The 15,191-nt window shown below is 40.4% G+C and overlaps 3 protein-coding genes across 3 annotated transcripts in view; 2 read left to right on the top strand and 1 right to left on the bottom strand.

The window, feature by feature from the left end:
* Positions 1-1,290: 1,290 nt before the first annotated feature.
* cx55.5 (connexin 55.5) lies at positions 1,291-4,514 on the top strand. Its single transcript, XM_035673103.1, has 2 exons — positions 1,291-1,427; positions 1,845-4,514. The coding sequence occupies exons 1-2, from the start codon at positions 1,375-1,377 to the stop codon at positions 3,361-3,363; spliced, it is 1,572 nt and encodes a 523-aa protein (XP_035528996.1). The 5' UTR covers positions 1,291-1,374; the 3' UTR covers positions 3,364-4,514.
* An 11-nt stretch (positions 4,515-4,525) lies between these two features.
* LOC118336449 (c-Myc-binding protein-like) lies at positions 4,526-6,924 on the bottom strand. Its single transcript, XM_035673104.1, has 5 exons — positions 6,739-6,924; positions 6,199-6,271; positions 5,606-5,654; positions 5,319-5,448; positions 4,526-4,922 (listed from the first exon to the last, which is right to left on the bottom strand). The coding sequence occupies exons 1-5, from the start codon at positions 6,751-6,753 to the stop codon at positions 4,881-4,883; spliced, it is 309 nt and encodes a 102-aa protein (XP_035528997.1). The 5' UTR covers positions 6,754-6,924; the 3' UTR covers positions 4,526-4,880.
* A 1,564-nt stretch (positions 6,925-8,488) lies between these two features.
* The window catches only part of rragca (Ras-related GTP binding Ca), a 13,309-nt gene continuing 6,606 nt past the window's right edge, over positions 8,489-15,191 (top strand). Inside the window, exons 1-3 of the mRNA XM_035672114.1 lie at positions 8,489-8,874; positions 11,456-11,659; positions 12,498-12,697. Of these exons, the coding sequence (XP_035528007.1) occupies positions 8,692-8,874; positions 11,456-11,659; positions 12,498-12,697 (587 nt within the window). The 5' untranslated portion in view covers positions 8,489-8,691. The remainder of the gene's footprint in view (positions 8,875-11,455; positions 11,660-12,497; positions 12,698-15,191) is intronic.

The following is a 15,191-nucleotide window of genomic DNA, read 5'->3' as shown; positions in this document are numbered from 1 at the left end:
AAGGTCAAACATCAGTAACTAAAAGCAAAACACACTGAGTGGAAAATATTTGTCTAGAATCCTAGTTCAACTCATGCTGTGTTGAAAGAAAAGACTTCAGACACAAAATTCTACCAAAATTATTACAATTTCTTTTAAACAGTAAATAGGCAATAAGCCAGAGGACGTCCCAGGGCGGAAGTACAAGTGAAAATTGATTACAGTGATTGGACAGGAAAAAAAGGGGGAAATGGCATTGTGATTTTCCCAATATGTTGCCCCAGTGTGACCCTCCGTACCCCTAATGTGTTTGTACTAGACTGGTTTCAATCAATCCATCTCTGCTGGGCAGAACGACAGATTTCAGGTCAGAGTGGAAAAGTTCATTTTAGGATTAAATTAGTTAGACGGGTGGAAAAAATCTTGCACTGAGCTGGTGGGTTGAATCTTTGGGGAGCAGTTTGCTTTTCTCTAATAAAAAATATTCACATTCTTGTCGATAGTTTATCTTAGCTAAAGAACAATATAACAATGAATAAAAATGTATATGATGGGCATGAAGCTGTAATATCATGACTGACCTCAGTTAACAAGCGTATTTATAACAGAGGCATTTAAAGGTATTTAAAATTGGACTGTGTAAAGTTGGCAAGCACACTAATCCACTGTGATAGATTTCTTGTAAAGGGAATAAAATAATGAGTAAAGTACATTACACGCAGAGAGGAGCAGCAGAGTATGAAATCGGACATGACGACTCATTGACTGCTTCACTATAGGAGCCAACTATTGATCGTATAAGGCCTGTGTGGATAACTGACTGGTATCGATAATGTGGGGATTCCAAACACAGTGACTGTCCCTCACTGTACATATGGAGCAAACAGACTTCAACAAATGTGTGCTAACAAATACTATGCTTGTAGTCTGGACTTGGCAAAGCTTCTGTTTGGAAACAGCTTGGCTATTTACACCCGCACCTAATGTACACACCCAAATGAATCACAAAAAATACATTCAGCGAGTTATCATCTTTGTTGTTGAATGCAAGCCGCATTTCCATTTTGAAAAAGGTAAAAGCGGTCTGAATGATCCTGACAAAAGATAAAAAAAGGCCTGACCTGCAAACACTGAGGTCAATATCTGTTTTAGAACTGGTTACAACCCCATCACTGTGAGGCCATGATCTAAATGCATCACTGAAGCTGTTGGTATTGACTTTGTGTGGTCAGAGTAGTGTTGGCAAACTTCCCTCTGCGGCTCAGTTGTTCCCTCTTTGTTTCTGGTAACACAGAAGCCGAGGCGGGTCACTGAAGTTTGGGGGGTTGTGCAGGGACCCATGTGGAGGGCACTAACGATTTTTAAAAACTTTTTTGGTGACTGTGTCAGGACTGCATGACCCGAGGAGATTTAAGTCACCACCGGCAGTCTGTCTATGCTGCTGCAAGGTAAATGGAAATGGCAAATGCGCCGAGCTCTGTCCTGGTTTATATAATGGCACTGCTGAGGGGAATGGCTTTATTAAGACAAAAACTGGATAGCTGAGCAGTCAAGCTAACATATCAGTGGATGCACAAGTCCTCTCTGTCTACTTCTAGTTTTCTACTTGTTACTGTTTAATTTTTCCAACTGAGAGGTACTGTCATTTTTTGATACTTCTGTTGTTTTTTCTCACTATTTTTCTGCACTTTTTGGTGGTTTACTACAATTTTGTATATCGTGTTCATTTAATCTGATAAGCTATTATTATTGTCAATATGCATTTACTGAATGTCTTGTTACTGCATGTTCATTGTATTATTATCTTTAAAGATACCAGTTTTAAGAGGTTTTAAATGGTTTCTTCCTTAATTATTTCTCTCCAGTCAAAATGGCAGAGTGAAGATGGGGGACTGGAACTTCCTTGGGGGGATTTTGGAGGAGGTGCATATCCATTCCACTATGGTAGGCAAGATCTGGCTCACCATCCTGTTCATCTTCCGTATGCTGGTCCTTGGGGTGGCGGCTGAGGATGTGTGGAATGACGAGCAGGTTGACTTCATATGCAACACTGAGCAGCCCGGGTGCAGAAACGTGTGCTACGACCTTGCTTTCCCGATCTCCCTCATTCGCTACTGGGTGTTGCAGGTTATTTTTGTGTCTTCTCCCTCGCTGGTTTACATGGGCCACGCTCTCTACAGGCTGCGGGCGCTGGAGAAGACACGGCAGAAGAAGAAGGCTCTGCTGCGGAAGGAACTGGAGTTGGTCGATGTGGAGTTGGCAGAAGCCAGGAAGAGGATTGAGCGTGAAATGAAGCAGCTTGATCAGGGGAAGCTTAACAAAGCTCCTCTGAGGGGCTCACTGCTGCGCACCTATGTGGCTCACATTTTTACTCGCTCTGTCGTTGAAGTGATCTTCATGACAGGCCAGTACTTCCTTTACGGCTTCCACCTGTACCCGCTCTTCAAGTGTGAGCGGGATCCTTGTCCAAACGCAGTAGACTGTTATGTTTCCAGACCAACAGAGAAAAGTGTCTTTATGGTGTTCATGCAATGCATTGCTGCGATTTCCCTCTTCCTAAACATCCTGGAGATCATGCATCTAGGTTACAAGAAGATTAAAAAGGGCATCTTGGACTTCTCCCCTCACTTGAGAGACGAGAGAGACGAACTTGACGACTACTATGCCAACAAGTACAAGAAAGAATCTGTTGTACAAATGTGCGGCGGTGCAACCCGAAAGGCAACGATTGCCTCTGCACCCAGTGATTACAACCTCTTGATGGAAAGGGCGCAGGGCACAATTATGTACCCAAACCTTATCAAACCTGCAACCTTTCTACCTCTTCAGGGCGAACTGGCCACTCAGCAGGATCTGGATGATTCCAGATGTTCAGCTCGAAGCCCCCCGGACTGCAACTGCCCCGCGACTACCAACGAGCCCTGCTCTCCGTGCTGCAAGTCCCTGATTAATCCAAAGCAGGAGACTGAGGACTTCTTGCATCCTCCCGCACACAGTAAGGAGGATGATAGCAGTGAGAGAGGGAGCCCAGACTCTCCAAAAGGCCCACAGAAGGCAGCTCACACTTCCTCCTACCCCACGCTGCCGGTTAGTGCGACGAGGAGGCTGTGGAGGGCTAACAGCTCTCTCAAATGCTCCACAGTGTTGGAGGGTAAAAGCTCTGACACTGACTCATATGAGGGTGCAAAAGGCAGCAGTGGACCTCCCGCCACTCGAACACAGACAAAATCAGATGACAAACATCAAAGCCGGCCGTCCACCCCAGAGTCACTGGATGACTCCAGCTCAGGATCCAGACCCAACTCCAGACCACCTTCCTCCAACTGCAAAACATCAATGGCAAGCAATGCAAGCAGCAGACGGGCGCCGGACCTGCATGTCTAAACTTCAAATGTGTTTTAATTTGCATTATTGATGCTCAGCCATACATAGTTACAGGTTTCTACACTTAACTCATGGATTTAACTGCACTCTAAGCTGCTTTCAAACTGGTGAGACTTTGCTAATATTTCTGTTCGGTCTGCGTTTTTGTTCCATTTTAACACATTTATTAAGTAATGTGGCATGCTTTAGAAACTCACTGCAGTTCAACTAATTCAGTTGACGTTTAAAATTGCTTTTGGTGACATATAACAATAAAACAACAACAGAGGACTTGTACTATATGTTTTATATATTTTTTCCAATAAACATTTGATTTTTATTGTGACTAACTACATGTATTGCTACCAAATAGCATTTAAAAAAGTATTTAAGCATAGTTAATATTTGAGCTAACAGGTTGCAGGGTTGTAGTAAAGTCCAATTTAATTTCACTATAAAGAGAAGTGTCAGTACATTTTGGCTGCTAAATTCAAGCTAATTTGCTCTATATGGCTGTCTGCACATTTACTTCTGGTAACTGTGACACTTATACAAGTCACACAATTGGTACTAGTTGTAGCACGGCACACATGTAGGCTTATGAAAAGCTTTTGCAAACTCTTCCATAGCAATGTTTACATTTGTACCAGATGCTAAAGAAAAGAACATCCAGATATTTTGAGGTTTGCGCTTTCATTACATGTTTTAGGGAATTAGCAGAAGGGTTTGAGTCACCTCGGAAATGGAGAAGAGATATAAAATGTGGTAATATTAGTTCTGTTTTAATCCACAATGAGGAAAAAAGCGGTTCTGTCTCAGTATTGCCATTAATATAAAAAATACTCCTGAGCATATCAATAAGCAGCTAACACAGCAGCACCGTCCTCACCAACAAGAATGCTGTTGGATTACTATCCTGCTTAATAGTTTTGACTTTGTCCCTGACGAGACAAAAAAAAATAAAAAATAAAATCTGACTGAACCTGGAAGAAAACCAGATGTGCTGTGCTGCCCAGTGTTTTCATTTGTCTCTGTATTACCTGGTTTGTTTGCTGGGGGAGCACAGGCAGTTATGCAATATTGACATACACAGCTGTAACTGACCACACTAACAAAATCCTCTGATATTCCAATAAAAGGCCCGATTGGTAGATCGCCATTTAGAAATGAATACAATCGGTGATCCAACAAGACTGTGCTTTATTTTACCAGCGACTTACATTGTTGAACTTTTTACAACCATTTACTTACACCACACCTTTGGAAATAAAGGATAAGTGTGTGTTTCTATATGTTTACACATTGGTTATATTCTTACACAGAGCCCTCAAAAAAGGTCACATGTCTAAAGAAGAAGGAGAAGGTTATACTAAAGACTGAATGACCAGAAAAGAAAACTTATATACATACATGTACAGAATAACTTAGATTCTAAGAAACTATATGGGAACTAAGATTTACATTTCTTGTCTTTAAATTCAAAGTGACAGCAATATAAACAAAAACATATATTTATTAAACCAAAGCTCTGCTGAGGTCTAGTCAGCTGTGGCTCCATCTTCTGGTTCATAATGCTGCAGCTGGAGAGATAAAAGGAGAAATATGTTAGTTTTCTTTTCAGAAATTCCCTTTGTGTCTACGGCAATTATCAGACCAAAACAACAACACCACAAGTGACAAAACTCTCACATAACGAGGATTTCTATAACAGAGCTATACTGGAAGGTATGAAGGCTTGTAATTGTTGTAAACCTCTCCTGTGTTTAAGTCCCCTGAGACAGTTTTACATCGATTACTGTCCCTAGATATTTATTTAACTTCGATACAGTCACCATTGACAGCTACAGTGTGTTTTGGCGTCTTTCTGCTATTTCTTAAATCAAAAATAGTTTCCTAAGGAGAGCGGCCTGACACCGATCAACAAACATATCCTCGGGTCACACGCAACTATAAGATAAGAACCGGCAAAAGCTTACCCTTGTTTTGAGGTCTTTGTTTTCCTCTGTCAGACGTGCACACCTCTGCCTCAGGTCCATCACCTCCTGCTGCAGAGCCTCAGTGTCGGCCGAAGTCACGCCTGCAGCACCCAGATGCTCCTTGACAAATCTGGAAGGAGCTGGTTCAAGAATCTAAAGCAAGCAGCGGCCTCTTTTATCAACTTAATTCTGGAAATGTATCTTCATTATTATTATTATTATTATTATTTAGTATCAACTCACTACCAACTAAACAGACAATTTCTCCAACCGGTATTCAAGGATACTCCAGAGCATTGTTAGGCTTTTCTTGTTGCTCATACAAAGCCACTAGAACTGAAATCCAGGAGAGAAGAAAATAAAAAGATGTAAATGAAATTGCACAAGAGTGGAAACAAATATTGTATAAGTATCAAATACTTTTTTATATCGGTACAGACCAAATCTGATACAGAAACTGACTGTTGGCAGCAAATTCTTTTTCTTTGACCAGATTTTTTAACTTTAAACTGTATTTGTTTAGTCACAGTTCTTGTACTGCTGCATTAAGCTCAGACTAAATTAAAACTGATACATTTGAGAAGTTTGGTATCATTTGTTATTAGTTTTGTAAGAAAAAGGGACTTCTGTAGAATAACATTTATAGATTCTTTCCGGCAAGAAGTTTTTCTGTCACTACTGAAACTCAAAGTTACTTAAAAAGCCCAATAAATACCTAAACAAGTCCTGATTACTAAAACAGCTGATTTGGTGTCATTGGATAATAATTTGGTGCTGTTCACCACAGGCAATCAATATCTTGCTATGCATTGGTATTTTCAGTCCAGTCATGTCTTTTAATAGTGTTTAATAGTGTTTAATAGTGGGGGAAGTACCATACCACTGGTGAGACTGTCTACAACCCCAGCTTTCTCCAAGTATCTCCGAAACTGTTCCCTTTTGGGGTCTGGACCCTGGAGGAGGAAAAGTAAAGACATTTGATTACCAACTGATTACAAAACAGTCACCTGCCAGATGTAGTTAACTCACACCCTATAGAAATTTAACAGCACGGTTAAACATTACTTTATATTTGATTTCTCATCAGTGGTTTATTTGCCTGTTAAAAGTCACGTACACAGTTAAGTTAAGTTACTTAGCTGTTAACGTTTGCTACCGGTCATAAAATAGTCAAATTATGACCAAGAAGCAGTTTGTTAGTTAGTTTGCATCAACTTTCACAACTTTACTTGACTATAAGATATTAAAAAACAGCCCAAAAACCCAAATGAAGAGCTGTCACAGGTGGTCCGTCTGCTCACTGATGAACACCTTGTAACCTCCCTGGTTGCTAATATTAGCTTAGCTACCTTACAGTTGCACAAGACAAGAAACAGTTTCTACAGAGCATTGACGATAGTGCACAGCGAAGCGAACTTACTCTATAATGTGCCATAACGATGCAGGCTATAAAGTTGGCTTTCTTCTTATATATATATATATACTATGTTTTGTCCCGCTTGATGTCGCGCGAACTATTTTGAAAAGCAGGTAAACTGAAAACTTCAGTTTCGTTTATCGGGTCTTCAGCAAGAGATGCTGCCTTCAAGTGTTGCTCGGAAAAGTAAAAATATATGGCAACCAGAGGAAGATTGGTTTTATTTGGCTGAAAGCGCTGGACACCTTAGTATTTTTAAAAATCGTAAAGGTATAGATCTAACCTTAGATATAAAATATATAAAACTCTAAGTCAAGTGTGTTTTTTTTTTTTTAACCAGACAGATGTACATGTAAACAACAGTAGGCAGACAATTACATTAATAAGTAAGTGTCGTGACGATCAATGAGAAAATAGACGATGACAGCAAGCAACATGGGGGACAAGCGAGCACCGTCAATAAGTAACAACAGTAACTGTAACAATAAGTAAGAACACCTTGTATACCTCCATTGGTTGACATAAATGCTATATATAACCTTTAGCTACCTATTAGCAACAATTGAATTATGCACATAAACACAGAAGACAGTTTGATATACCTAAGATGGTGAAGGCATTGACGAATAGAGTCACCAGCGAAGGTGATATACACTCTAATAATTATGGCAGAGGCTCACCAAGATCGCCACTAATGAGAACCTAGATGAGATGCAATGGAGACATAAGTCAACAAAGAATGTAATTTCTTCGTGGTGAGATAATAGATAGTAGAAGTTATAGTAAGCATTGTATTATAATTAGGGACATGAATGAGTGCAGAAAGAGAGAGAAGGGAAGAGAGAGTCCAGTCCAACACCTCATGTGTGTGAATGTCCGTCTGCACTGCTCGCGCGAATATACATTTTGTGGACATAAGTGGATATATTAGAAAAAGCACATATAATACATATATATGGTGATCATGGTGAGAGGCTCACCTTTGTTCTCAGCATAAGAATATATATATATAAGCAAGTGCTCTTGTCACGTAAAAGTAAAAATATATGGCAACCAAGAGGAAGATTGTTTTATTTGGCTGTAAACGTCTGGACACCTTAATATTAGTTTAAAAAACGGAAGGTATAGATCTAACCTTAGATAATAAATATATAAAACTCAAGTCAATGGTGTTATTTTTTTAACAACTACATTCTATCGTCTTTCTGTTTGGAATTAATTGGTCCCGTATTTCAGGACTTCAGTTGGAAACGCTTACCATATCCCTGGCTTTAATTCGATTGCTGTGTATTTTCTGTCAACACACGCCGCGTAGACGAGTGTATATCGTGGAAATTACATTTTTGCGTCTTTGTAGTGATTTTAAGGATTAATTCCGACACTTTATGAAGACACTGAACTTTACTGTAGTGGCTTTCTGACGCCCTCTGCTGGTAATATCGCAGAACACACACAGCGGCCCACGTTTCTATTTGTTTTTAGTTTTTTTTTTTTAAATTGACTTTATTACACCAAATAAAATCAATAATTATTGCTACCAACTCAAACTGGTTCAAACTGCTGTGGCGAGTGCGTATTTGCCTCTTATTCGGGTGATAGGTCACACAGCAAGTCTGAGTACTAGTCAGGTGACAGCGACAAACCTCAGTAGAGTGACAGGCAGCTCGACCAATCAATTCTCGTGTTTTAATTCGGGCAGCCAATCGGAAACAAGGGGGCGGGACTAAGGGGGCGAGTTTTTTTTTTTCTTTTTTTTTTTTTTTCAAGAGAGAGGAAATCCTAAGGAAATGTGTGGGATCACGCTCGGTGTTTCCAAGCAGCCTGGGCATTATCGACAAACTATTTTCATCGTGTGACGTTACTCCGCGGTGCACACCGGTCGTACGGTACAAAACACGGGTGTGGCGAAGAGCAAAAGAGGGGGGAAAGCGGGGAAGCGACCGTCGTTAGGTCAAAATGTCGATTCAGTACGAGGTGGAACAGCTGGCTGACAGCTACGGGGTTGCAGACTCGTTCCCCAAAGATTTCGGCTACGGTGAAGAGGAGGCCGACATCGAGGACAGCCCGGCGCCGTCCGACAGCAAGCCGAGGATCCTGCTCATGGGCTTGAGAAGAAGTGGCAAATCATCCATACAGAAGGTAAAGGCAGGGAGCTAGTTGCCTTTTTTTTTTTTGTTGAGGCGAGCGGCGCCTTCCTCCCCCCTTTTGCCCTCAGGCAAGTAAATGGGTTGTTAGCCAACACAGCTAGCCGGGGGTACATTAGCACGTCGCAAGTGATGATAGCTCTCAACCAGCGAGATAACACTGTCTAACACGAGAGTGGAGTTAAAGAGCTGGTGAGCCCTTCTCTGTGTCAGCTACCTTATTAAATGTAGCTGTGAATTATTAACCAAGGTGGACGCTAGGTGCATCTATTGTTTTTTTTTTTACTGACACAAAAGCATGTGACTGTTTGGTTAACAACTCGTCCAACGTGCCAGATGTGTGTGTGTAGTCGCACCCCAGCTGTAAAAGGCAATAGACTCTCATATGACAGCAAACTGGGCACCGCACCTTCCTTTCTGCAAGTCATGTCACTTTGTTTTATAAAACAACTCTAAAAATCAGTGCACCAGGCCACAGCACCTGCAGCTTGTGTTTTCAAATCAGGGCCGGAATGAGGAGTTTAAGGGGGCCTGCTAGGGGGAAGACATTTGTTGGGGAGGGGGGGGTCCTCCTACTGAGCACCCCTTGTGTAATACATGTATGTGTCCAAGTTCCCAGTAAGTCAGCCAGTACTGCCAGGGATTTCCCCAGTAATGTTCCTTTAGCTGAAAGCACCCAGATCCTGACTCAGCTCCTGTTTGATATCAGTTGACCTAGTAGATGAAGGCCTCAGTCGTAGTCATCCTCATTACACATACAGCGTTTTGCTGTGTGACACAAGATGGTTCACCTGTGCTAAAGCAAACCTCACTTATATTTATATAAATATATAAATTTGTGTTTGGTTGTGGGAACTTAATTAACTGAATTCATTCGGATTATGCCGTTTGTGAGACACAATATAAGATTTGATTTGTCTCCTTCTCCAAGACACAGACCGGCTTATCTTCGCTTAGCTTTAGTTAAACCTGCAGAATTACACTTTTGTCTCCCCCTTCTGGCAGTGAGAGTCATTACACAAACACTGTCAGTGCGGGCTAATAATAAATGCCTACAGATGTAATTGTTTGACATCATATGTCACTTCTCTGGTTTCTCCACCATACTCCTTCTTTGTTGCCTACTCCGTCACCACAGTCGTTCCCCCCCTCAGCTCTGTCTAATCAATCATTGCTGGTTGACGTTAAACTCATTGCTACCATTGCGCCAGCAGGGGAACGACGCCACAGACGGCGGATTTTAAAACGCTGCTATATTTGCGAAATACAGAGATATAGTCCCACGCTCCAGCTTTAGTATTAGACTTTAGTGGTGCGAAGTCCCCTGCAATTACTCAACTTTACCAAAACCAGCTGACCTGCAGTGAACTTGGAGCATTCGGCCCCTCGAGTTGTGGCCCACTTTGCCCAGTTGGTAATCCCTCATTGATTTAAATGCCTTTTTTCTTTTGCGTGATCCAGATCAAGTCCTACAGAAAGGTTAGCTGTCTCAATCATATTCCTCAAACCGCTTTCAGACCGGCACCGTGGTTGAATAATACATGAGATGCAGCTTTGGATTTCTATGATATTTTATTATTTATGTTAAAAATCCAAAGGGAAGTAGAATCCGGCTGGATATAGCGTGACTGGCCAGGAGTCCATCCTACAGACGCTGCCTGGAGGAAAGAGCTGCACTTTTCTGTACTGAACTGCTCTCGTACTGTTTAGCTGTAATCCACACACCATCAAGTCTCAGATTAACGTTCTCCTGTAAGCCTCCAGTATGGGCTGGGAAAACGTGATTTGGCTTTTTGCTGGTTCATTGGCCTGTGACCTCAGGGGCTCACACACTGATTCAAGATGGCAGTGGTGGAGAGATCGCTCCCAGGTCCTCCACCATCGCCGACTGCACTGTGTTCTACCTGTTACTGGATTCAGTAGACCGAGACCACGATGGAAACAATAAAAAAAAAAAGGCTGAATGTAGAGACGTGTGTTGCGTCAGATGAGTATGTCTGCAATGTTTTGCCCTTTTCCCTCTTGCATGTGATATCCGAATGATGTGTTTGTGCTTGAATTATAGCATAAATCAAAATACAGTACTGTCGGGATGATCTTTCCCATAAAAACAATATTATAACACACATTTCTATCAGTGTAACCAGTGAAGAAAACCCGTAAGAACAATTAGTCCATAGAGTTATATTCTGTATGCATTTGCTGTTAAATTCTTCATATTTGTCTGAATTTTCTAGGCAAACGAGATAAAAAAAAAGAGTCATTTAACAGATATTAAAACAGAAGAGAGAGAGAAGAACAGTATTGTTCAGTTCTGTCACTCGCTCAGACTTTGGGGTTGTCTGTACGCTTGAGAATATTTTCAGTAAATTGAAACTCGTAATGTTCAATAAAATGAGTGTCTTGGGTGAACAATCAATTGTCTGCGAATTATGTTGGAGCCTTGAAATCGTTACCCAAGTGTGATAAAATGCTTGCTGTTATTTGGTCTTTGAGTATAAATCATTATTGTAGGACTCCAGATTACCCACACCAAGTCATTGTGTCAACATTAACATTAACCCTTTTGATTTCAGGTGGTGTTCCACAAAATGTCTCCCAACGAGACCTTGTTCCTGGAGAGCACCAATAAAATCTACAAGGACGACATCTCCAGCAGCTCCTTTGTCAGCTTCCAGATATGGGACTTCCCCGGCCAGATTGACTTCTTCGACCCCACATTCGACTACGAGATGATCTTCAGAGGAACTGGGGCTTTGATATTTGTCATCGATGCTCAGGTGAAGAACTGAAAAATCTGCGGTTAATTAACACGGTCATAAACACAGGAAGTGAATGTGTCCTTTCACAGTCAAAGGTCATGTTTCACATATGCTGACTTAAAAATGTGCATTTTTGCTTTTCCTCTTCCCTTCTGGGTAATGACTGGACGTTTTTATTTTAGCCGTCACAGTTGTTGTAAGGTACAGTAGAAGCCCTCGAGAACTGAGTCAGTGATGAACAGCCAGAGCGGCCGGGGTAAGAGACAATTACATGCCATGGCTTTTATGCCGGTGCTATCCACATGACCCCTAAGTGCTTTCAAGAAGTAATCTCAGCCGCAGCTGATCTGATTGCAGGATTTATTTGTACTCATGGAGGTGCATCAGATTCAATTTGTTTCAGCAGTTGGTCACACAGTGATGACTGAGGAGACTTGTTTTTGTCTTGCTGTTTTCAGAAGACAATGGAGCAGTACATTTCCTCATACCTGTCGGTCCTGTAACACTTTCCAGTGTCCTGTTTTTCCTGTTCATTTTACCGACGCAAATTAGCTCTAGCATTGTTCCTATAATTGATCTTTCGTGTATAATTATTGGCTGGTTTCCAAGGTTCATCCAAGCAGAAGATATTCACATGCAATTTTGAGGTATCTAAAAGTTTAATGAAGCTTAATAGTTTTGTTCTGAATTGTTTTAACTCTGCTGACAGTGTAGCAGAGTAAAGGTTATTAATTATATGTTGGCGGTGTCCATGAATGCAGTCATAAAGCATCGCTGGGATCTAAAATAAGGAAGTTTGCGTTTTGTAACGTATTTATGGTTTGATGTGTTAATACGTTACTTCCCTCTTCTTAAGGATGATTACGTGGAGGCCCTGGGAAGGCTTCACCTCACTGTGTCGCGGGCCTACCGAGTCAACCCAGAGATCAATTTTGAGGTGTTTATCCATAAAGTGGACGGCCTGTCAGACGATCACAAGATCGAGACGCAGAGAGACATCCATCAGAGAGCCAATGACGACCTGGCAGACGCTAGCTTAGAAAAGCTGCATCTCAGGTACATTATATTCTTTTATTTCTATATCTGTACAGGGTGGAAGAAGAAATAAGTATTTCCCTGCTACCACAGAGGATGCTGATAGTCTTTTCACTTTATGGAGTCTCACACCTATTAATAGATACAGACACATTGTTTCCAAAGGAAGTTTTTTCACACTTGTTATATATGCATGTTCAGTCTTAGTTTTGCTGTCATTTCTCATTACTTCATGACTATAAAAGTCATGCAAATAACAGGCCCTACTCTCTTCCCCCAGTGGCATCAGAGACCCTCGATATAAAAATCTTCCATCCATTAATTCATACTGGAAATACACCAAAGCGTATTGGCCGATTGACATCAGGGTGCCCTAGCTTTTTTTGATAATTCAATTTTCAGATTATTCTGTGGGTTTTAAATGATTTATTTATCCGTATCTCATAAAGAAACACTTAATCCTTCAGCTATCTGAATATTTCAAAATCCCCAAAATTGGAGCCACATGGTTTAGTTTGGACAGCGACGACTAACAGTCACTGTCACAAAATCAAATCAACAACCTAACTCGACTACCTACTGTTGTAATGCAGTAATATAACACATGAGGCACAAAGCTGCACAGCACACGTTGTATTAAATGCTTAGAGTAAGACTGTTGTTCTGCAGAGCTGATTTCCCCAAATCTGATCAAAAACACATTCAGCTTAGAAATGAGCTCTAATACGTTGGTACAGCAACTAACCAGAAACCTCAGATCCCCTCGAAATTATTTCCAGACTGCTTGAATTTTAGTGAACTCCAGTGTAACGCCCTCAGATGTAAAGACATTTCTTTCACTTCAGGGAGCTGATTAACATCTTCAGTGGTAATGTACATTTATGTTTAGGCCTGGTTTGATTTCCTTTAACATGTGAACAACACTGGCAGAAAGAAAACAACATGTACTACTCTGTGTCTCTTCGTCACACTGTAGTTTAAAAGTGGCAATGTCAAAACATTGGAATGCAGTGCAGACACATCACAATATGATGCTACTGAGTAATGATCCATAATAAACACGAGAATGAGGACTGTTTAGTGACTTCAGCTGTAAAACCGTGCCACATACTTCTTTAAAATGGAGACTTTATACAAGCCCCTCTGTGTTTATTCACAACTTAATAGTCGCACTAGCTTAATGTGAACACACCAGGAACAATATCTAATGTTAGTGTTCCCTTTTTAAATTTGCTTCCCACTGGCTTTATCTAATTAAAGAATAAGTTGTCATACATACAGTGAAGTATTTGGGTAATTTGTAGTCGCTAAGTTAAACACATTAATTCAGTATTTTTCTTAACAATTCTGTGTTAAAACAACTTTGTGCTACCAACACATGTAGGTGTTATCATGTCAGCATAAAGTCCATCCAGCCGCACCTCCCACTGCACCAAATTTGTTAAGTTTGAAAGTGAAAATAAGGCTGCATTCGCAAACCGTTTTAAGGTGTCCTTTTTTTTTTTTTCACTCGAGTCTGAACATGTAGTTACAACATCATCGTTATCTGAGTCTTATGACTTGTAATTTAATCGGAGAGAAGAAATTTGTTATCAAGAAGATTCTAACTTTATGTGAAACTTCTGTGAGCAGCAGAGTTTATGGTAAATGTGTGACAGCTTGTGTGCATCAGCAGTAACATGAGAGACAACATGATACTTCTGCACAGCTTTCTCTTTCTCTTCTTATCTTTATCTATTTATTTTTTTTGAAAGTACTTTATTTTTCTGTGTGATTTGAATAATTGTATATTTGTATTTGTATATGTGTATCCAACTGCACCAGGTCACATTCCTTGTAGGCGTAAAAACCTACTTGGCAATAAACAAAATTCTGATTCTGATAACAGTGGAAATAAAAAAATGAATTGGTATTTGGTAGGTGCTTTAATATATCCAAAACTCAAAGCACATACTGTAGCTGAAACATGTTTGAGGTTTGTGTGTGACTCAGTAATTCAAGGCAGAACTTGATTGCTCTGTTAGTTCTGTGATTTCAGTAGTGTTGATCCTGCATACTCTTAGTGTTACTGTGAGATTCCTCTTTGACCTCCTAATGAAGAAACAATGCCCCATGCTTCAGATACCACAGTTGTTATGATTCAAGTTCCAAAGAACTGACATACTGAGGATGTAGAAAGAAGGCTGTACACATGTATCATATTCCTTAATGTCACTTTAAAGTTGTAGGAGATTGACTGATTGGTTTGTTGTTTTCTGAGGACAATATTGACAGTTTTACTCATGTAACCTGAAGAAATAGCCCATAAAAAAGCCTGAGTAGAGCTGAAATGGTTACTTGATTAATGGCTTAGTCAAAGTTAATTCATGACAGTATTGTTAATTGAATAAATAAATTGTTCAAAGGTTCATTGTGTAACATTTAAGATGATCTATTGGCAGAAATGGAATATAATATTCATAGGTATGTTTTCTTTAGTGTATAATCACCTGGTTGCTGAGCATTTTGCATTTTT

Source organism: Morone saxatilis, unplaced genomic scaffold (assembly GCF_004916995.1).
Source record: "Morone saxatilis isolate NCDOM2014 unplaced genomic scaffold, NCSU_SB_2.0 Contig24, whole genome shotgun sequence".
NCBI lineage: Eukaryota > Metazoa > Chordata > Actinopteri > Moronidae > Morone > Morone saxatilis.
The sequence above is the reverse complement of the archived record's forward strand: the minus strand, read 5'-3'. Positions and strand labels throughout refer to the sequence as shown.

Excerpts from the sequence above, each read along its gene's own strand:
- cx55.5 (XM_035673103.1), top strand. The coding sequence starts at position 1,375 with ATGACCCGAGGAGATTTAAGTCACCACCGGCAGTCTGTCTATGCTGCT. Across the intron at positions 1,428-1,844 it reads TCTGTCTATGCTGCTGCAAG|TCAAAATGGCAGAGTGAAGA; the intron begins GTAAATGGAAAT and ends ATTTCTCTCCAG.
- LOC118336449 (XM_035673104.1), bottom strand. Across the intron at positions 5,449-5,605 it reads AAGCCTAACAATGCTCTGGA|ATTTGTCAAGGAGCATCTGG; the intron begins GTATCCTTGAAT and ends AGCTCCTTCCAG. Across the intron at positions 4,923-5,318 it reads ACAAAGACCTCAAAACAAGG|CTGCAGCATTATGAACCAGA; the intron begins GTAAGCTTTTGC and ends TTATCTCTCCAG.